The 23,044-nt window shown below is 45.8% G+C and overlaps 1 protein-coding gene across 1 annotated transcript; it reads left to right on the top strand.

Annotated features, from left to right (window-relative positions):
- Positions 1-14,206: 14,206 nt before the first annotated feature.
- Positions 14,207-21,193, top strand: Gpx7 (glutathione peroxidase 7). The gene is made up of 3 exons (XM_069987215.1): positions 14,207-14,505; positions 17,822-18,083; positions 20,611-21,193. Exons 1-3 carry the CDS (start codon positions 14,365-14,367, stop codon positions 20,772-20,774), a joined length of 567 nt encoding a protein of 188 aa, XP_069843316.1. The 5' UTR covers positions 14,207-14,364; the 3' UTR covers positions 20,775-21,193.
- The last annotated feature ends 1,851 nt before the right edge of the window (positions 21,194-23,044 follow it).

Genomic DNA, 23,044 nt, shown 5'->3' with positions numbered 1-23,044 from the left:
AGCGCTAGCCTTGAGCTGAAGAGCTAAGGGACAGTGTCCAGGCCCAGAGTTCAGGCCCCATGACCAGACCCCCCCCCCAAAAAAAAAAAGAAATGCAGAGAATCAAGTTAAATATATTGCATAATAGCTAAATTAAATGTGGAAGATATGGGCTGACCCCTTCTTATTGCTTATAATAATATTTTTAAGCAAATTGAAAAAAATATTATATATATATGGCCTAAATGCTGAGGATACAGCTCAGTGGTAGAGTGCTTGCCTAATATAGGGGAGGCCCTAAATTCATGCCAAGTACTGCAAAATTTAAAAAAAAAACATATATAATGCCAGGTGCTGGTGGCTCACATCCATAATCCTAGCTACTCAGGAGGCTGTGATCTGAGGATTTTGGTTCAAAGCCAACCCAGGCAAGAAAGTCATTAAGACTCTTAGCTATAATTAACCACCAGAAAATGGGAAGTGGAGCTATAGCTCAAAGTGATACAGTACTAGACTTGAGCAAAAGAGGTCAGGGACAGCACCCAGACTCCGAGTTCAAGCCCAATGACTGCAAAAAGATAAATCAAACATAGTATACATACATATTATATATATATATATATGTATATATATCATATATGTACACATATGGTTCATAGTACATTGTCTTTAAAGATATCTTTGATATTTACCTATTTTTCCCTTTCATCCTTTTTCCTCTCCCTGCACCTAGAGGCAATTCTTCTGATATATTTATTTATTTATTTTTGTCAGTCGTGGGACTTTACTCTGGGTCTGAGTGTTGTCCCTGAGCTCTTCAGCTCAAGGCAAGCACTCTACCTCTTGAGCCACAGTGCCGCCTTCAGTTTTCTGGTGGTTAATTGGAGATAAGTTTCAGAGTTTCCTGCCCTGGCTGGCTTTGAACCTCGATCCTCACATCTCAGCCTCCTCAGTAGCTAGGATTACAGTGGTGAGCCACTGATACCCCACTCTTCGTGTGTGTGTGTGTGTGTGTGTGTGTGTGTGTGTGTGTGTGTGTGTATCTATCTATATATATATTTTTTTTTTTGGGGGGGGTCCAGTTGTGGGGCCTGAACTCTGGGCCTGGGCGCTGTCCCTCAGCTCTTGAGCTCAAGGCTAGCTCTCTAACACTTGTGCCATAGCGCCATTCCGGCTTTTTTCTTTTTGCTGATGTGGTGCTGAGGAATTGAACCCAGGGCCTCTGGCATGCAAGGCAAGCGCTCTACCACTGAGCAACCTTCCCAGCCACTCTTCTGGTATATTTATTGTGTATCTTTTATATTGTTGTTGAAAAAGTTGCACTTGATTTTGTGTGTACATCTTTATTTTACATTTATTTAAATGGTACGTTTTGTTTCTATATCTCATTCTGTATCTCATCTTCCTTTTATACTCCATACGATAGCTTTCATGATCTCTCTCTTTACTGTTACGTGTATGCTTAGTTTCTTGTTTCTAGGGACTGGATAACTGATGCTACAATGAAGCAGGAAGTACTCTGCTGTAGAGTAGAGAGACTTCAGCTGTAATCTGTCTGATGATAAACTTGTGGTTTGAACTCAGCCAAGTCCCTTCCCAATTTGAGTCTCAAATATGAAAAATCAGAATTTTCTGATCTTTAACTTCTATGCAACTTCCCTTATTTTACACACAGAATATTCTGGCCCACAGAATGTGAGTGGCATATGGAGGTCATATGACAGTTATTAACACTTTAATTCCAGTTAGCCCATATTATTGAGTGACAAGTATGGCGCTAAGTATTTTACATATTTAAATAAATAAGCCCAGCTGAGTTCCTACCCCTATCCCCAGGGCTTCTAGACAGAACTGGGTTAATTTTCCAAGAGCAGGTGCAGTAAGGGCGTATGGGCACAGGTCAGAGGCAGTAAAGGTATTAATAGGGTGTAGCTTCAGATAGAATTGAAAGGTAGCACTTCCACCACACTAACTAGGTCCATCATTTTCTTAACCTCCACAAAAAAGAAGGCAGATGCTGGTGGATCATACCTGTAATCCTAGCTAACTCAGGTAGCTGAGATCTGAAGATGGTGATTCATAACAAACCTGGGCAGAAATCCTTAGGATTCTTATCTCCAACTGAACATCAAAAAGCCAGAAGTGGAGGGCTGGTAAGGTAGCTCAGTGGTAGAGCAGTTGCCTTGCATGCCTGAGGCCCTGGGTTCGATTCCTCAGCACCACATAAGCAAAAAGAAAAAAGCCAGAAGTGGCGCTGTGGCTCAAGTGGTAGAGTGCTAGCCTTGAGCTGAAGAGCTGAGGGACAGCGCCCAGGCCCAGAGTTCAGGCCCCACAACCGGACCCCCCCCCAAAAAAAAAAGAAGTGGAGCTGTGGCTCAAGTGGTACAGTACCAGCTTTGAGCAAAAAAAATTCAGGAACAAGCCGAGCACTGGTGGCTCACGCCTGTAATCCTAGCTACTAAAGAGGCTGAGATCTGAGGATTGCAGTTCAAAGCCAGCCAGGTCAGGAATGACCGTGAGATTCTTATCTCCAATTAAGCACCAGAAAACCAGAAGTGGTACTGTGGCTCAAGTGGTAGAGCATTCGCCTTGAGCTGAAGAGCTCAGGGACAGCACCCAGTCCCAGAGTTCAAGCCCCAAGACTGGCCAAAAAAAAAGTTTAAGAACAGTGCCCATGCCCTAAATTCAAGCCCCAGAACCAGCACAAAAAAAAGAGGAAGAGGAAGGAGATCTACTATACTGTTTCCTGTTTGCAAAAGGTTTCTAATTGCTATAACATTTACCAATAATAACTCATCTGATAGAGTAAATACCCCTTGTTCATCTGCATACATAATATTATACAAAAGTAATCATGTCATAAAATTTTACATTTTGCTTTTAAAATATATTTTTGTTTTGGCACAATATTTTTTTAACTGTATTTTTTTGTCTGTTCTTTTTTGGTACTGGGGATAGAACCTGGGACATTGCACTTGCTAAGCAAGCGCTTTGCCACTGAGCTTCATTCCAGCCCCTTGGTACAATATTAACAGCCGTAATTGATTATTTACTCTGGGCTGGACACAAAGCACTTCACGTGTGTGAGTGCATTTACTCTTTATTACAATCTTACAACTCACATTTTAAAAATAATGAAGCAGAAGCACAATTATATTACTTGTCCAAGCTCAGTGGATTTTAAGCATTTTGAATGTAATCCATGCTAGAGATAGTGTTTCATGGCAACATGGATCACACCACATGATTTACAATACTATACTAACTCTGACCATATGGGAATCCCTCTGATAGTTTTTATTTAGTTTTGCTTTTTCCCCCATGTCAGAGAGCCACTAAAATGATTCTATAACCTACTAATGGGGTACAACTTGCAGTTTCAAAAAAAAACCCTAAATGTCCATACCATAATTGTAACAAAATTACATGAATCCCTAGCCTGGCACTGGTGGCTCATGCCTGTAATCCTAGCTACTCAGGAGGCTGAGATCTGAGGATCACAGTTCAAAGCCAGCCCGAGCAGGAAAGTCCATGAGACTCTTACCTCCAATAAACCACCCCAAAACTGGAAGTGGTGCTGTGGCTTAAGTGGTAGAGTACTAGCCCTGAGCTAGTTAATTGGAGACAAACTTCATAGACTTTCCTGGCCAGGTTGGCGCTAAACCATGACTCTCAGAACTTAGCCTTCTGAGTATCTAAGGATCACAGGCGAGATGCCCAGCCCCATATTGAGATATGTAGTCCCTTTTTGTTGATATTGTCGTTAATCTTAGGACTTGCCCTCTGGGCCTGGGCACTGTCCCTCAGATCTTCAGCTCAAGGTGAGCACTCTACCACTTGAGCCACAGCGCCACTTCTGGTTTTCTGGTGGTTTATTAGAGATAAGAGTCTTATATAGGGCTGGGAAGGTGGCTCAGTGGTAGAGCGCTTGCCTTGCACGCATGAAGCCCTGGGTTCGATTCCTCAGCACCACATAAGCAAAAAGAAAAAAGCAAGTGGCGCAGTGGCTCAAGTGGTAGAGTGCTAGCCTTGAGCTGAAGAGCTGAGGGACAGCGCCCAGGCCCAGAGTTCAGGCCCCACGACCGGACCCCCAAAAAAAAAGAAAAAAAAGAAAAAAAAAGTCTTATATACCTTCCTTCCTGCCCGGGCTGGCTTTGAACTGTGATCCTCAGATCTCAGCCTCCTGAGCAGCTAGAATTACAGGCCTGAGCCACCAGTGACCAGCAAGATATGTAGTCTTAAAGCCAGAATTTCCCCCTTTATTTGGTCTAAGGTGAAGCCTGGACATCAGTACTTTTTTTTTTTTTTTTAGAGTGAACTGAACCTAGGAGTTTGCACATGCTAGACAAGTGTTCTACTTCTTGAGTGTTTGGCACATTAGATCCACTATCCACCCTGCTGTCTGCCCAGTAAAGCAAACATGTACTGATGGCACCAAGCATTAAGTCTCCACTTAAGTGCAGGCACCAGCCTTGAAAGAGATTGATGAGAGGGAGCAAAGGGAGGGCTGGGAAATTCATTCCCTGGCTACTCCCAGCTACTTTTCCTAGGGCTGGCAGTGAGTCTTCTTTAAGGTAAACCCCCTTTCAAGATGGCTTGTATGTGACTCTCCCCCCCCCCCCCCGCCCCAGTTTTGTTTTGTTTTGTTTTGGGTCCGGTCTTGGGGCCTGAACTCTGGGCCTGGGCGCTGTCCCTCAGCTCTTCAGCTCAAGGCTAGCACTCTACCACTTGAGCCACAGCGCCACTTCTGGCTTTTTTCTTTTTGCTTATGTGGTGCTGAGGAATCGAACCCAGGGCCTCAGGCATGCAAGGCAAGCGCTCTACCACTGAGCCACCTTCCCAGCCCCTCCCCCAATTTTTGCCAGCTGCCCTCCCTCTTCCCACCCATTTTAGGTTAAAAGGTGTTAATAGCTCATATAGGGTCCTGAACTATCCCTAGCACTGAAACAAATAAACAAAGCAAAATAAACAAAACAAAACACCCTCATAGCTTTCTCATTGACTATCTTTCATTATTTTCTTTTCTTTTTTTTTTTTTTTTTGGGGGGGGGGTCCGGTCGTGGGGCCTGAACTCTGGGCCTGGGCTCTGTCCCTCAGCTCTTCAGCTCAAGGCTAGTGCTCTACCACTTGACCACAGCGCCACTTCCGGCTTTTTTCTTTTTGCTTATGTGGTGCTGAGGAATTGAACCCAGGGCCTCAGGCATGCAAGGCAAGCGCTCTACCACTGAGCCACCTTCCCAGCCTTCTTTCATTATTTTCTATTCTCTCAACATAATTCACATTTATTCTATCTGTTTTGTAGAAATACTATGTCAGAGCATGCTATTGTCATATCCCTTCCTTACTCCATGGTGGGTAACATCATGTTGGAAGCTCAGGCAACCATGAGATAAGTATTATCCTCTAGAAATTGTCAAATGCTACAAAATCAGAGGTTGAATGATTGTTTTATTCATTGACTAGCTGAACTTTAAGGAGTTAACATGGAAATGTTTAATAATTAGATGAATTGTGTGAATAACCATAATGTGAATAACACGAAAAGAAATCAAGAAAATGGGATTGCTCGGTTGGTAGAACCCTAGCTAATGAGGAAAAGTATCCGGTACAAAGTTTGAGTCCCAAGATCAGACAAAAATAAAACACTAAGAACTGAGAAATATTCTTCCAATATTGGAAAGTTATTATCTGATTCCACAATTACACCACTGTATGATTGACTAATAAAATTCTGACATAAGTCTCTACTGCTCTAGGTATTTACTTGTTTGTTTGTTTGTTGTGGGGCTTGAACTGTGGGCCTGGGTGCTATCTCTGAGAACTTCAGCTCTAGGCTAGCGTTGAGCCACAGGCCATTTCCAGTTTTCTGGAGGTTAATTGGAGATAAGAGTCTCATGGACTTTCCTGCCAGGACTGGCTTTGAATCACAATCCTCAGATCTCAGCCTCCTGAGTAACTAAGATTACATGGGTGAGCCACTGGTGCCCAGCTCTACAGCGCTATTTAAATAAAAATGTCTACCACCATTCATCTTGGAACTACATTTGCTCCACATTTGCAACCATTAAGTGACCAAAGTCTAGCAAAAGTCAGTTAAACATTTCTGTGAGAATAAATCAACCATAAAGAATCTTCAATAAGGGGCTGGGAAGGTGGCTCAGTGGTAGAGCGCTTGCCTTGCATGCCTGAGGCCCTGGGTTCTATTCCTCAGCACCACATAAGCAAAAAGAAAAAAAGCCGGAAGTGGCTCTGTGGCTCAAGTGGTAGAGTGCTAGCCTTGAAGAGCTGAGGGACAGCGCCCAGGCCCAGAGTTCAGGCCCCACGACTGGACCCAAAAAAAAAAAAAAATCTTCAATAAGCCAGGCACCAGTGGCTCACACCTATAATCCTAGCTACACAGGAAGCTGAGATCTGAGGATCATTTTTCAAAGCTAGCCCAAGAGACTATCTCCAAATAACTAGCAAAAAGCCAGGCTGGAGGCATGGCTCAAGTGGTAGAACACCAGCCAAGCAAGCCGACCCAAGCATGTTCAAGGCCCTGAGTTTAAACACTGCTTCCAAAAAATTTCATAGTGGTCTGAAAATAAAATATCAAAATATATAATTGTTGACTAAAATCAACAGTATGTCCTATCAGGTTCTAGTCCAGACAAGTAAAAGAAGTCACTAGATGGTTCAAGAGAGGAATACTTGTTATGTCATCAGTATTTCCCCAGGAGACACAAAGATGACTCAGACACAGGGGGGCCACCCTCAAGATACTACAAGACTGGAGGAGAAGACAGCCATGGAAACTGTCAACTACTCAATCATACTGCCAGCAGCTAACAGGAAAAATGTGGTAGGTACAAAAACAACAATAAGTGAAGTAGGTCTATTGTGAAGCATAAATAAGGAAGGACTGAGGAAAGAAATTTACAATTGAGAAACATTTCACAATAACCTTTTCCTGCTTGGTCAAATGCCTACCTACCTAGATTTGCAAGACTCCATTCAAGTAGTTTAGCCAACATCACAAAATTAGTTGTGTGAGGCAGCATTTGGAAATCGTCGATTAGTAGGACAGAAAGGAAAGATGAGTGAAAGGGAGAGATAGATGGCAGAAAGGAAGAGCACCCATTTACATGGGCAGAACAGGGAAGAGGGAACCATTAAATGCCCTCCCCCGCCCCAATCACAGACCTAAGAGCTCCCACCAGGGGGGAGAAGGAGCAAGAGAAATAGGGAACTTACTTATTGGCCCTAGCCCAGAGTCCCATGTCTCCTGTTCCCTACTCCCTCTGACATTGCTCCTGAAGAGAAAGGCCATTTTGGGGTTCAAGTCTCATTAACTATGTGATCTTGTGCTCAGCTTTGAATCTTTGCTTGCCTAGAGATAACTGGACACTCAAGGTCTTCACCTGAACCATCTGGCCACTCAGATGTCCCCTCCAGACTCACCTACCTCACATCCTTTTCTTTTGGGTGCTTGTACTGGGGCTTAAACTCAGGGCCTCTCATTCTCACTTGCCTTTTTCTGCTCTAGGCTAGCATTCTACCACTTGAGCCATGCCTCCAGCTCTTTCTTTTATTTATTTACTTATTGTCAGTGTCAGGTGTTTTGTTTTGTTTCCCAGTTCTGGGGCATGAACTCAGGGCCTGGGCACTGTCCCTGAGCTGTTTTTGCTCAAGGCTAGCACTCTACCACTTGAGCCACAGTACCACTTCCAGCTTTTTTTTTTTTTTTTTTTTTTTGTCGGTCGTGGGGCTTGAACTCTGGGCCTGGGCGCTGTCCCTCAGCTCTTCAGCTCAAGGCGAGCGCTCTACCACTTGAGCTACAGCGCCACTTCCGGTTTTCTGGTGGTTTATTGGAGATAGGAGTCTCACAGTCTTTCCTGCCCGGGCTGGCTTTGAACCGCGATCCTCAGATCTCAGCCTCCTGAGTAGCTAGGATTACAGGCGTGAGCCACCAGCGCCCAGCCCACTTCCAGCTTTTTCTGTTTATGGGATTGGTACTGAGGAATCGAACCCAGAGCCTTGTGCATGCTAGACAAGCAATCTACCACTAAGCCAATTCCCAGCCTCCAGTACCAGGGTTTTTTGTGTTTTGTTGTTGTTGTTTTGTTTTTTTGCTGGTCACAGGGCTTGAACTCTGGTCCTGGGCGCTGTCCCTCAGCTCTTCAGCTCAAGGCCAGAGCTCTACCACTTGAACCATAGCACCATTTCCGGTTTTCTGGCTGTTTATTGGAGATAAAAGTCTCATGGACTTTCCTGCCTAGGCTGGCTTTGAACGTGATCCTCAGATCTCTGCCTTCTGAGTAGTTAGGATTACAGGCGTGAGCCACCCTCGCCCAGCCATTACCAGGGTTTGAATTCAGGGCTTCACACTTGCTCAGCTTGTGTGTTCTGCTGGTACTCTACCACTGTTCCTCACAGTCTTTTTATCCCAAACATAGGAGCCCTCCTCGCAGGTCCTGTGCCCTCATAGGCCCAGCCCTGCCATAGAATAAGGGAGGGAAGATGAAGTGTGGGGAACAGCAGCTAGGAATTCAGAGATAAACACTGAACTAAAGAGGCTCACACCTGTAATCCTAGCTGCCAGGAGGCTGAGGTCTGAGGAAGGTATATGAGACTCTTATCTCCAATAAACCACCAGAAAACCAAAAGTGGCGCTGTAGCTCAAGTGGTAGAGCGCTAGCCTTGAGCTGAAGAGCTAAGGGACAGCACCCAGGACCAGAGTTCAAGCCCCATGACCGACAAAAAAAAAAAATTGAACTAATGAAAAGCTTGATTAAATGTGCACAAACACTACTTGACTTTGAAAGCTATATTCCTCAATAAGCTACAATATGTAGTAAAAAGCAAACAAAGGAAAAAGAACAGTTATCTCCCTCCGACCTCGCCCAAATAATCAGTACACCTTGGAAGCTGAACAAAGGATGCCAAAAACCAAAAAAAAAACCCAACTTATCAATAGGGGAGGGGGGAAGTGGTATAATGACTTCTCTGGACACAAAAAGTGTTTGCAAAAGAAAATATTAATCTCAAGGATGGACATCTGTCTTAAAAGGAGCATCTGTCGGAATCTATCCTTTGTTCATAAGGAATCTCAAAAAATTATGTTGTAATAAGCCACATTCCCAGCCCCCTATTGTTTCAAGACATAATTGTCTGTCATCATTTCCCTTAGTGCTCAAGGCATTTAAACTTCTACCCCAAAGGAAGAAATGTGGGGGGCAGGTGGGGGGGGTAGAGGAAGAGAGATTATCCCATCTTTTTTTTTTTTTTTTTTGGTCAATCTTGGGGCTTGAACTCAGGACCTGGCCACTGTCCCTGCATTCTTTTTCTTTTTTTTTTTTTTGGTCGGTCGTGGGGCGCTGTCCCTACGCTCTTCAGCTCAAGGTGAGCGCTCTACCACTTGAGCCACAGTACCAATTCCGGTTTTCTAGTGGTTTTATTGGAGATAAGAGTCTCACAGATTTTCCTGCCCAGGCTGGCTTTGAACCGTGATCCTCAGATCTCAGCCTCCTGAGTAGCTAGGATTATAAGTGTGAGCCACTGGCACCCAGCTTTTCCCTACACTCTTTTACTCAAGGTTTTACTCAAGGCTAATACTCTTCTACTTTGAGCCACTGTGCCCTTTCTCATAGTTAATTAGCGATAAGAGTCTCATGACATTCCTGCTCAGGCTGGCTTTGAACCAAAATCCTCAGATACCAGCCTCCTCAGTAGCAGGGATTACAGGTGTGAGTCACCAGCATCTGGCTATTCCATTATCTTTGCCACGACAAGTCCTGTTCTGTGTGAGCTCACTCACTCCTGCCTCTTGACCTTCCCCTCACATCCTTTGTTCTTCTCTACTCTGGCCAAACAGCCTTCTTTGTCTCAGTACACCACCCTTCTCTTCTCTCAGGACCTTTGCACATGCTTCACTGCTTTAAGCTGGCCAATTTTTACTCATTCATCAGAGTTCAGCTTAAATCTCTAGGAAGTTCTCCTTAGGCCTCTGGGGTAGTTTAGGATACTTGGCACAATAGTAGTTCGATAGCTAATCATGAATTACTTAATGTCTATCTCCCATGGTAGGGACCATGCCTATCCATCCATCACTACATCAGAGACATCAGGAGCAGAACTTGGCATAAAAAATGTTCTCAAAGGGGCTGGGAAAGTGGCTCAGTGGTAGAGCACTTGCCTTGCAATGCATGAGGCCCTGGGTTCGATTCCTCAGCACCACATAAGCAAAAAAAAAAAAAAAAAAAAAAAGGAAAAAAAGCCAGAAGTGGCGCTGTGGCTCAAGTGGTAGAGCACTAGCCTTGAGCTGAAGAGCTAAGGGCCAGAGCCCAGGCCCCACAACCGGACCCCCAAAAAAATGTTTTCAAAGCTAGAGCGGGAGGCTCATGCCTGTAATCCTAGCTACTCAGGAGGCTGAGATATGAGGATCACAATTTGATGCCAGCCTGGGCAGGAAAGTCCATGAGATTCTTATCTCCAATAGAAAACAGCAAGTGGTACTGTGGCTCAAAGTGGTAGAACAGTGGCCTTGAGAAACAAGAGCTCTGGGACAGTGTCCAGGTCCTAAGTTCAAGTTTTAAGATCACCAACAATAATAGCAAAAAAAGGAAATGTCTTAGGGTGGGGAATGTGGCTTAGTGGTAGAGTGCTTGCCTAGCATGCATGAAGCCCTGGGTTCGATTCCTCAATACACATAAACAGAAAAGGCCAAAAGTGGCACTGTGGCTCAAGTAGTAGAGTGCTATCCTTGAGCAAAAGCAACTCAGGACAAGTAGTTATGTCTTAAAACAAACTTTACAACTTGGGGGGGGGGGGAGAGAAGGAATGGGAAGGGGAAACAAAGGAGGAGACAACAATGCTTGATAAGAAATGCACTCATTACCTTGCCCATGTAATTGTAACCCCTCTGTATGGTATTTTCATAATTTTTTTTAAAAAAAAGCAACTCAGGGACAGTGCCTAGGTCCTGAGTTCAAGCCCCAGGACTGGCAAAATATAAATAAATGAATAAATAAATAAATGTTAGATTATTTGGACTGCCAAAAAACCACGCAGACATCCAGGTACAGAGAACAAAGGAAGGTTTATTGCTAGGAAAGGGGTCGGCAAGACCCCTTCTCATGAGGGCGAAGTGAGACCTATATAACTTAGGAGGGGTAGGAGGGACTAGGAGGCGGAGACCTTGGTGTGGACATGAGGGCCAGTTGCTTCATCATGGTGGACTAGGATTTATGGCTGCTGTCCAAATAGTAGATAAGGGTTCCTGCAACTGCCCAGACATGAAGGTCACTCTAAGGAGCTCTTGTTGCCTTATATGGTGGTAGCTGCCCCAGAGCAGTGCCACCTCAAGGTAAAGGGGGTTGGAGGCTGATTATTTACTGCCTTTACTATGTGGGCCTAGTGTTGCCTAGGAAGGAAGCATGCTAAGCTGTGGAGAGGGGAAGGAGTAGACTAAGCTATGGGAAGGGAGCTCATTTCACTGATAATAAATAAATAAAATGTCTTCAAAAAGTAATTATCACCTGGCACTGAGACAGAACACATTAGGGAAAATGAGTCATGGTGACAGCCAGAAATTTTTAAAAGTCAGCTTAAAACAAGTACAGGAGACTGATTTTTTTTTTTTTTTTTTTTTTTTTGCCAGTTGTGGGGCCTGAACTCTGGGCCTGGGCACTGTCCCTCAGCTCTTCAGCTCTTCAGCTCAAGGCTAGTGCCCTACCACTTGAGCCACAGCACCACTTCTGGCTTTTTCTGCTTATGTGGTACTGAGGAATTGAACCCAGGGCCTCATGCATGCAAGGCAAGCACTCTACCACTGAGCCACCTTCCCAGCTCCCAGGAGACTGATCTTTACCCATCACCTTCCCTTAAGATTAAGGGACCAAAGTCATTTTAGGGGAAAATGAATCAGGATAGACTAGGGAAACTAAGATGAATGGTAGCCAGGAATTTTAGAAATAGTGTATGTAGAAAGAGCACTATCTTTGTTCACCCCTGTACTCCTTCATAAGCTACAGTGTTAACACAAGGGGAAAAAAAGCAAGAGCAGCTTTCTCCGTCTGATCTTGCCGGCTGGCCCTAAACAATTAGTGTGCTCTAAAAACTGAGAAAAGACATCATAAAAAAGACATGTGCTGGGCATCCGTGGCTCATGCCTGTAATCCTAGCTACTCAGGAGGCTGAGATCTGAGGATCAAGGTTCAAAGCCAGCCAGGGCAGAAAAGTCCGTGAGACTCTGATCTCCAGTAAATCACTAGAAACCCATAAGTGGCCCTGTGGCTCAAGTCTTCAACTCAAGCCTTGAGCTGAAGAGTGCAGGGACAGGGCCCAGGTCCAGAGTTCAAGACCCAAAAAAAAAAAAAGACATGTATCCTGGAGGAGCAAATACTTGGAAAAATGGCTCCTCCTGGCACAACATGCTTATCTCAAAGGATAAACATTTGTTGCAAGATGCTTGCTGTCTCAAGGATAAACACCAATTTAAAAATATATGGCACAGGGGCTGGGAAGATGGCTCAGTGGTAGAGTGCTTGCCTCGCATGCATGAGGCCCTGGGTTTGGTTCCACAGCACCACATAAACAGAAAAAGCCAGATGTGGCACTGTGGCTCAAGTGGTAGAGTGCTAGCCTTGAGCTGAAGAGCTGAGGAACAGTGTTCAGTACTAGAGTTCAGGCCCAAGATCAACCAAAAAGTAAATAAATAAATAAATAAAATTTATGGCAGAATGCATTCTTTTCTAAAAGGGATGTCCAAACATCATGGCCATATATGTAAAGTACAGGTCAGTCTCAGAGCCCTTGAATCCCAGTGGTAAAAGTGTAACACCAAGAATGATTAGGTGCAAAGATAAACACTTATCTGCATAACTTTAAGTCAGACCCTGCCTTTATCATATAAATACCCCTGATGTCAGAGCCCAGGGTGTCTCTCCTTTTGAGAGTGCTCACACTCTGTTAGAGCATGTCCCTGCCTTTCAGCTTGACTGCTTGCCTGCTTGCTTACTTAATAAAGCTCTGCCAAGTTTTCTTACCATTATGACTTGTCCAGAAATTCTTATTCTGCAGTCAAAGTCAAGGAACTTAAGAGTCCCTACCTCTAAAGGTAGGCACAAACCCCCATCTGCATCCAGTGACAGCACTGATGGTTTAAACCTGTAATCCTAGCTATTCAGGAGGCTGAGATCTGAAGATCACAGTTCAAAGCCAACCTGGGCAGGAAAATCTGTGAGACTCTTCAAATAACACTAAAAGATCTAGAAGTGTATTTGTGGCTCAAATGATAAGAGTTCTAGCCTTGAGGACAAAAAGCTCAAGGAGATTACCCAGGCCCTGAGTTCAAGTCTCAGAACCAGCAGAGAGACAGAAACAGAGAGAGAGATGATCACAATATTCTAAATCTCCAGTCTGCTTGCTTCCTCATATCAGGATGTGAATTCCTGGAGGATCTAGCCTTATGCCTGGCTCTTTATGAGGTTCAATATTGTTTTCTAGAGCCTGGAAAACTCTGTGATGTAATGCTCTAATTTTGTCTTTGCAGACTAGTAACAACAGCTCCTGGGAAGTGCTTTTCTCATACAGTCTTTAACAGTCAATACTGGGTCTTCTTGGCTCTGCTGTGTCTTCCCACCTAGCCCTATATCTAGTGACTGAGGAGGACTGAGGAACAAAGGCCTGGCCACCTTAGCTCATCTGCAAACAACTTTGATGGACCATTTTAGCTTGCAGCCCTGTTGGGTGAGTGGCCTTTAGTTCTTCATGAGCTCTCCAATTCTCTCTCTGCCACCTGTGTTCCTTCCCTGCTATTGATCCTAAGGGTGCTTCCTCCTAAACCTCCTGCATTCCAGTCTCCAGGCCCAACCTGCAGCAGCAGCCTTCTCCCAGCTGTTACTTTCAGGAAACATCATTCATGCACCTTAGTTTGTTAACTGTTCACATGTGCCGCATCCATTTTTCTGTCCTGGTACAGCATTCCCACCGACAGGGACTTAGGTGGGTGGCAAGGGGCAGTCTACTACCTGAGCGGAGAAACTGAGGCCTGGGGTGGTGGAGGAGCCTGCTGCAGGGCCAGACACTAACGACAACTTCCACTCAGGCTCAGATTTTTGTCTGTGGCTCTCTACTAGTGTGGGCCCTCCCCGAGTGAGGGGGAGACTCACTGATGCCAGCTCTCTGCTTGGTGCCCAGAATCCTGACACCATGGCTGGGGGGCGTGGGGGTCCGAGGCTGGGCCGCAGGACATCTGGGGAAACAGAAATACCCGGGCCCGGAGCTCCACCGCCGGCGGAGCGCGGGCAAAGGGGGCGCGTCCAGCCTCGCGGGCCGCCCCCTCCCGCCCCCGACGCCGGTGCCCCCCATCCCGGCGAGGCGAGGCCGCCACCTCGGGAGCGAGTCATGGCGCCGGCCGTGGTGGCGGCGGCGGCGTGGCTGCTGCTGTGGGGCGCGGCCTGCGCGCGGCGGGAGCAGGACTTCTACGACTTCCAGGTGGTCAACATCCGGGGCAAGCTGGTGTCGCTGGAGAAGTACCGGGGCTCGGTGAGTGCCGCACCGCCGCGGGCCCGGCGCCGCTGCCGGGCTGGGGCCTGGCGGGGGAGGGGAGGAGGGGGAGGAGAGCACCGCTGTGGGGGGGAGCGCCCCTCCGCCCCCACCCGGGGCCCCCCGCCCGTCCCCCACCCCGGCCCCGCGCAGCGCGCTGGGACCCTGAGTCCCTCTCTGTCCCGCGCCGACGTGGCACGGCCTTGGCAGACACCGAAGCCCGCACCGACCTCGCCTCCCGGGTCCCATTTCCTTGTATTGAGGGGAGGGATTTGCTGCGAACTTGGTAGAGACTCAGGTGTTTGTGGAGGGAGGGCCTTGCATGTGAGATGCACCGGCCCCTTGCATGCATCGCCCGTAGACAGAGAACACCAAGGCCCGGGGAGCCACCCAGGCCACGCAGCCTGGAAGAGAAGCCCACACTCTTCCGTTTTTCCTCCTCCACAATAGGCCATTCCTTAGAGAGCAGTCCAGGCCAAGATGCTACTCTTCCCCCAGAAGGGGCCCCTCCTTATCAAGAAAAAAGAATCTGGGTCTGAGAGCAAGTGAGTTAGGGTTGAGTCTTTGAAACAGGAATGGATGTTAGCAAAACTGAGAAGGGCCTTCCAGACAAGAGAACTGTCCCTACCTCATCTAGGCCTAGAAGCTAAGGGTGCCAACGGTTTGTAGCAGAACGCTTGAGAATATGAACCTCTGATGCTCAGTGGTGAAGATGAGGTTGAATGAGCCAGAGGAGACCAAAAGGGACCTTGAACCACACAGTCAGAGGTCCAGGTGGTATACCAATACAATGAAGAACCCCCCAACCCCACCCCCACCCCCGGCAAGGTTGCCTCTCAGTGCCTGGACCTGGGGACCCTGGTGTAGAAAAGTGGGGGATTGGACTTCAATAAGCACATCATCCAGAGTTGGATGGACCAAACGAAAAATGGCAGTCACCATGCTTTTATTAGGAACAAGGTCATCTTTGGTAACAAACTTTACAATCATTGAAATTCTCAGTCATGCCAGGAGCCTTTGCAGCAGTAATCCTGACCATCTCCCAGGGCGCTGTGAATTTCATGAGATGACTGTGGAAGCACCTAGTAATCTGTAGAGTGTTCTGTACCTGTTCGGTGGATCTCATCAGGAACCTTGTCCAGAACTCAGGACAAAGAGTAGAGGAGAACGGACCCATTCCTGTTAGGCCTCCCCTTCCCACTAAAGCAGCTTACCAGGAGGGCCCAAGTTTGTCATCTAATCATCTCAACTATTCATTAATTCACTGTTCATCATTTAGCACCTTTGTATACTAGTTACTAGGCTGGGCCCTGGGGATATAGTGATGAAGTAGACAGACAATGTTTCTGCCTTTATAGAGCTTTTGTGGGGAGGAAAGAGACAGTCAGGAAGGGGAATGGATAAGGTAATTCCTGATAGCAAGAAGTGCTAAGACAAAAATAGAACAAGGTTTTGAGCTACTAATAGGTAGGCTTGAACCTAGTAGTCTTAGTTTCTCTCCACTCCAAGCAGATTATAGCTTTTACTGACCATAAATGGCAGGGTGAGGGTATTGATACAGCATATGGCCCTAGGAAATGTCTTTCCTCTGTTGTCCAGGCTGGATAGAGTTAAAACTCAGTGGATCAACAGGTGAGTGGTGTGTGTGTGTATGTATGTGTGTATGTGATTTTGTGCCCCCCCCAACATGTGATAATGTCAAGAGACTTTTTTTTTTTGTTTTTCATTGGTTATGGGGCTTGGACTCAGGCCTGGGCACTTTCCCTAAGCCTCTTTGTGCTCAAAGCTAGCACTCTACCACTTCAGCCACAGTGCCTTGTCCTGTTTTTTGAATGGCTGATTGGAGATAAGAGACTTATGGGGACTTTTCATCCAAGCTGGCTTCGAACTGTGATCCTCAGATCTCAGCCTCCTGAGTAGCTAGGATTATAGGTCTGAGCCACTGGTCCCCAGCTGAGACTCATTTTTTTTTGGGGGGGGGGTCTGGTCATGGGGCCTGAACTCTGGGCTTGGGCACTGTCCCTCAGCTCTTCAGCTCAAGGCTAGCACTCTACCACTTGAGCCACAGTGCCACTTCCGGCTTTTTTCTTTTTGCTTATGTGGTGCTGAGGAATCGAACCCAGGGCCTCAGGCATGCAAGGCAAGTACTCTACCACTGAGCCACCTTCCCAGCCTCTGAGACTCTTTTTTAAGACAAGATCTCTTTGTCACCCAGGCTGGCCTGAAACAGTCTTTCTGCCTTAGCCTTCCAAGTGTTTTGATTCCAAGCATGCATCATCACACCTGACTTTTTAAAACATTTTTGATTTGTGAGACTAAGCATCTAGTGGATAGAGACCAAGGATGCTGCTAAATATCCTACAACAAACAGGACAGCCCCACTTCCCCATAACAAAGAACTGTTTGCTCATAGTATCAATAGTGCTAAGGTTGAGACAAACCTATCTAGTCTGAGAAATTTGTGTCCAGTGCTCAAGACTATCCTATCCCTTTTCCTGACTCTTCTCAAAAAGCAGCCTGGAATTTAAGGCTAGGCTTCCCAGGCACAGGGTAGGGCTTCTTATCCTCTAATAATATAGAGTTAGAAGCTAAAAATTGTATCCATTGGTGCCAAACTTTTGATTGCAGTAGTATAACCTACTGATATCACCTAGCCTTATATGTGTTGCCCAAAGCCTTGAATAAAATTAGTGATCAGTAATCAGAGAAAGATGGAAAAGAACAAAAAAAGGATTGCCCTAGGGTCCTAATGATCATTTTATCAAAAAAAATCCACTTAGTCTGTTTAGGTACTCATGTAGGTGTTTATGAATATGTGCACACTCATTTATTTTTCCCCAGAGATATCCTGGACATAGCTCTTGCCCTCAATATGTTCCCATTCTAGAAGAGAGATCAACCATATACAAGCAACTACAGTCTTGTGGATGGAATGCTAGCTGCCTGAGCCAAAAAAGGAATGGGGTGTTGCCTTTCCCCTCCCTCACATCACTTTCCCATGACTGCACAGTGTGTATTTGTACTGGCTAATGTATGTTTGAGTCATAGAACATGAATATCCATTTATGAGTATTCATTGTATACTTACAGATGTTCATTATGTGTGCACACATCTCTAAGCACCTTCATGCTAATTTATGTGCCAGTGTGCATGTGTTTCGGTATGTATGAGAGCATTGCACACACTTTCATATGTTCTTAGTATTTTTGCATGTATGAGGGAATGTTGATTCTTGGGGGAGCACACGCATATACGGGGCTGTGTATATATCTGGGATTTGTTTTTTTTTGTTGTTGTTGTTTTTTTACCATGCAGGTATCTCTGGTGGTGAACGTGGCTAGTGAGTGTGGCTTCACAGACCAGCACTACCGAGCACTGCAACAGCTGCAGCGGGATCTAGGACCCTACCACTTCAACGTGCTTGCCTTTCCCTGCAACCAGTTTGGTCAACAGGAGCCAGACAGCAACAGGGAGATTGAGAGCTTTGCTCGCCGCACCTACAGTGTATCTTTCCCCATGTTTAGTAAGGTCGCAGTCATTGGCACTGGTGCCCATCCTGCCTTCAAGTATCTGACCTGTGAGTCCTAGCCCTTCTTGCCCTTATCTTCCATCAGCTGGTGGAGGCTATGGCTCCCTGGGCAGGAGCTACTGGCTAGCTGGTTAACTTTTCCCTTCCTGACCCTCTGGTGGATTGATGTGTTATTCTAGCACTACTCTTGGAGGAAAGAAGGGGTAAGTTTGAGTCCAGGGGGATTCCTGCATAAGAATATCTCCACACCTGCTGCCTCCAAGTTCTCCTACAACCTAAGGACTTCCTTGGGATTGTGTTTCACCTGCAGGGGTTCTTGAAAGGAGACTGGTATAATGTTCAGTCAATATAGATTAGTTGAATTCTTAGACTTCTTAAGATGGAGAAACCAAGGGGCTGGGAAGGTGGGTCAGTGGTAGAGCACTTGCCTTGCAATGCATGAGGCCCTGGGTTTGATTCCTCAGCACCACATAAGCAAAAAAAAAAAAAAAAAGAAAAAAAAAAAAAGATGGAGAAACCAAGACACAGATTTGGTTGGCGATGCCATCTATCTTGAGCAGCCTAACATCTGTCCTGAGCCAGAAGCAGTCTCTTTATGCCAGGGAAGGGAAATCTAAGCTAAAATACTAGATCTCAATGTTTCAGAAATAGTTACCATATCTAGCCCTAGTAGCCTGAGAATCACAAAATGAGAGTGAGGGTCTCACAGAAGCCTGGTGCCAGTGGCTCATGACTGTAATCCTAGCTACTCAGGTGGCTGAAATCTGAGGATTGCTGTTCAAAGCCAGCCCAGGCAGGAAAAGCCATGAAACTCATCTCCAGTAAACCACCAGAAAATGGGAAGTGGCGCTGTAGCTCAGTTGATAGAGCACTAGCCTTGAGCTGAAGAGTTGAGGGACAGTGCTCAGGCCCAGAGTTCAAGCCCCATAACTAATAAAAAACAAAACAAAACCAAAAGTCTCAAAACCTTTCCTGCCCTAGCTGGCTTCAAACCAAAATTCTCAGATTTCATCCTCCTCAGGAGCTAGGATTATAGGCATGAGCCACCAGCACCCAGCAGCTGGGGATTCCATTTTTGCCTGCTCTCTCTCCAAAATGGTTTTCATGTGTCTTCACCACTATCTCACTCAACTCAGTTTCCTAGGTAAGAAAGGTCTCTTACCAAGACAGATTTGCATTTCCTTTCCCAATCAATTCAAAATGTTTGGATTTTTCTTATTTCTTTTCTTATTTCTTTTTCTGGTCCTGGTTTGAACAGTGGACCTAGGTGCTGTTCCAAAACTCCTTTTTGCTCAAGGCTAGCACTCTACCACTTGAGCCATAGTTTCACTTCTGGCTTTTTCTGTGATTAATTGGAGATAAGAGTATCATGGACTTTCTTTCCAGGGCAGGCTCAAACCTCAATCCTTTGGGGCTGGGAAGGTGGCTCAGCGGTAGAGCCCTTGCCTTGCCTTGCATGCATGAGGCCCTGGGTTCAATTCCTCAGCACCACATAAGCAAAAAGAAAAGCCGGAAGTGGTGCTGTGGCTCAAGTGGTAGAGTGCTAGCCTTGAGCTGAAGAGCTGAAGGACAGTGCCCAGGCCCAGAGTTCAGGCCCCATGACCGGACCCCCCCCCAAAAAAAAAAAAAAAACACACACAAAAAGAACTCAATCCTTTGTTCTCAGCCTCCAGAGTAGCTAGGATTATAGGCCTGAGCTACCAGTGCCTGGTAGGGTTTTCTTTTTTTCTGTGTTTTTTGTTAGTTTTTTCCTAGTTCCCATAGATATAGATCAAAATTTGGTCTTGCTATAGAAACCCTTGAGGAGTTCTTAAAGTCATATGAGCAGGGCTGGGAAGGTGGCTCAGTGGTAGAGCGCTTGCCTTGCATGCCTGAGGCCCTGGGTTCGATTCCTCAGTACCACATAAGCATAAAGAAAAAAACTGGAAGTGGTGCTGTGGCTCAAGTGGTAGAACACTAGAGCTGAAGAGCTGAGGGACAGCGCCCAGGCCCAGAGTTCAGGCCCCACGACCGGACCCAAAAAAAAATGTACCTTAAAATCATATGAGCTTGAGACGTATTGAAGCAAGGCCCAAGAATCTCTTTAAGTCCCCTCCCTCCCCAGCCCAGGACATTAATAGGGAAAGCATTCTTTATCAGGCATATCACAGAATTCTAAAGCTCATCTTGGATTTCACACTGGGGTCTCTTGGAGAGCTTTTTTTTTTTTTTTTGTCAGTCGTGGGGCTTGAACTCTGGGCCTGGGCGCTGTCCCTCAGCTCTTCAGCTCAAGGCGAGCGCTCTACCACTTGAGCTACAGCGCCACTTCCGGTTTTCTGGTGGTTTATTGGAGATAGGAGTCTCACAGTCTCTCCTGCCCGGGCTGGCTTTGAACCGCGATCCTCAGATCTCAGCCTCCTGAGTAGCTAGGATTACAGGCGTGAGCCACCAGGGCCCGGCTTCTTGGAGAGCTTTTGAAAAATATTAATACCCGAGTCTTATTCTCAGTGGTTCTGGGGTATGGATGGGTATCGGTGTTATACTGATAGTGGAATTACACAGAGAAGCACACTTTGTTTTCCCTCCTTTTTTTAAGATACTTCTGGAAAAGAGCCCACCTGGAACTTCTGGAAGTACCTCGTAGCCCCAGATGGAAAGGTGGTAGGAGCATGGGACCCGACTGTGTCTGTGGAGGAAATCAGGCCTCATATCACAAGCCTAGTGGCGAAGCTCATCCTGAAGAAGCGAGAAGACTTATGACCAAATTCCCTGTCCTCTCCCTTCCCCATCCCATCTCACCGTGTATAGGTGACCCGACAAACAAGTGGTGCTTCCCAGTGACAGATCTACTGGTCCTCTTATCATATCTATCACTCCTATGGGGAAAATTTTCTAGCATTTTGATTATTTGAACCAGAGCAACTGATAGGAATTACTACTGGCCACTGAAAACTCTTTTGATGGTGAATCACCAGCTAATAAAAACCTCTAGCCAATGGGGACATGTGACAGGCAGAGGATATAAAGCAATAATCTCGTCCTTGGCCAGGTCTCTGTAAAATGGGACTGATTCCGACCTCACAGGGCTCTTAGAAGGGTTGTGATGAGATGTATGTAAAAGTGCCTTAAGTAGTACAAGCCAAATAGAAAATATTCAATAAATGTTTTTGCATATTAACCAAAAACTTACTTGTGATCACTGAAAACTTGCATTCAGTATGAATTTTCAGCCAATGGAAATCCACATCAAATTTGTGTTTGTTGTTTTCTTCTTCTAGTCATCTGTGTGTATGTGCACACACACGCACACATGCGCATGCCCACCAGTCCTAGGACTTTAATTCAAAGCTGGGCGCTGTCCCTGAGCTGTTTTGGTTTTTTTTTTGGTCGTGGGGCTTGAACTCCGGGTTTGGGCACTGTCCCTGTGCTCTTCAGCTCAAGGCTACTACTTTACCACTTGAGCCACAGTGCCACTTCCAGCTTTTTCTATTTATGTGGTTGCTGAGGATTCGAACCCAGGGCCTCATACATGTGAAGCAAGCACTCTACCACTGAGCCACCTTCCCAGCCCATGTCCCTGAGTTTCTTTTGCCCAAAGCTAGTACTGTACCACTTAAGCCAAAACTCTACTTTGGTTCTTTTTTTTTTTTTTTTTTTAGTTCATTGGTGAGAAGTCTTATGGACTTTCCTACCCAGGCTGAGTTTGAACCAAGACCCTCAGATCTCAGCCTCCTGAGCAGCTAGAAATATAAGTATGAACCGCTAGCTTTTTTTTTTTTTTTTTTTTCTGGTTGTGGAGTTTGAACTCAGGGCCTGGCTGGACATTGTCCCTGAGCTCTTTTGCTCAAGGCTAGGGCTCTACCACTTTGAGTCACAGCACCATTTCTGGTTTTTGAGTGGTAAATTGGAGATAAGTGTCTCAGGGGGGCGTTTTTTGGGGGGCATTTTTTTGTTTTTTTTGTCGGTCATGGGGCTTGAACTCTGGGCCTGAGCACTGTCCCTCAGCTCTTCAGCTCAAGGCGAGCACTCTACCACTTGAGCTACAGTGCCATTTCCAGTTTTCTGAGTGTATATTGGAGATAAGAGTTTCACAGACTTTCCTGTCAGGGCTGGCTTTGAACTGCGATCCTCAGATCTCAGCCTCCTGAGTAGCTAGGATTACAGGTGTGAGCCACTGGCACCCAGCTATGAGACTCTTATCTCCACTTAACCAAAAGCTAGATGTAGAGCTGTGGCTCAAGTCGTAATAGTGCCAGCCTTGAGTAAAAAAAGCTCAGGGATAGCACCCAGGCCCTCATAGCCTTCCTTAACAAGGTCCTCAAAAGCTGCCCAGAGTAAAGGGATGGTGTGTGGTAACCACGAGCCCCTATATGGTAGCCTGTATCCTTTGCCCCCAACCCTACTCTAAGCCCTATTCTATGTTTGCTCATGCAAATATGCACACAACAAAATCCAGATATCAGGCAGGCACTGGTGGCTTATGCCTGTAATCCTAGCTACGCAGGAGGCTGAAATCTGAGGATCACACTTCAAAGCCAGCCTAGGCAGGAAGTCCATGAGCCTCCAATAAACCACCAGAAAACTGGAAGTGATACTGTGGCTCAAGTGGTAGAGCACTTGCCCTGAGCTGAAGAGCTCAGGGACAACACCCAGACCCAGAGTTCAAGCCCCAAGACCAAAAAACAAACAAACATAAAAACAGCTATCACAAACTTTTTCAATTTTTTAAATTTAATTTTTTATTATTATCTCTAAGTAGTTGTACAAAAATGTTCCCATTCTACAAAACAGTATATGAATACAAGGTGTCTGACAACAGTGTCACCCTTCGCTCCTGACCCATCCGATCTCTCACTTTAAAAAAAAAAATTTGAGATTAGGTGATTACATAAATTTCACATATTTCACAGTATTATGGAATAGTGATACTTAGCTAAAGTTACAAACACATTTTAACCTTCCCAAGGCATTGTCATTATCATGGGCTATACAGTTTGAATCACAAACATTTTCATAGTAGCATCTCAGAA

The sequence above is a fragment of the Dipodomys merriami genome, unplaced genomic scaffold (genome assembly GCF_024711535.1).
Source record: "Dipodomys merriami isolate MVZ:Mamm:240054 unplaced genomic scaffold, mDipMer1.0.p SCAF_34, whole genome shotgun sequence".
Taxonomy (NCBI): Eukaryota; Metazoa; Chordata; class Mammalia; order Rodentia; family Heteromyidae; genus Dipodomys; species Dipodomys merriami.
Note: the sequence above shows the minus strand (reverse complement) of the source record. Positions and strands in the feature narration are given on the sequence as shown.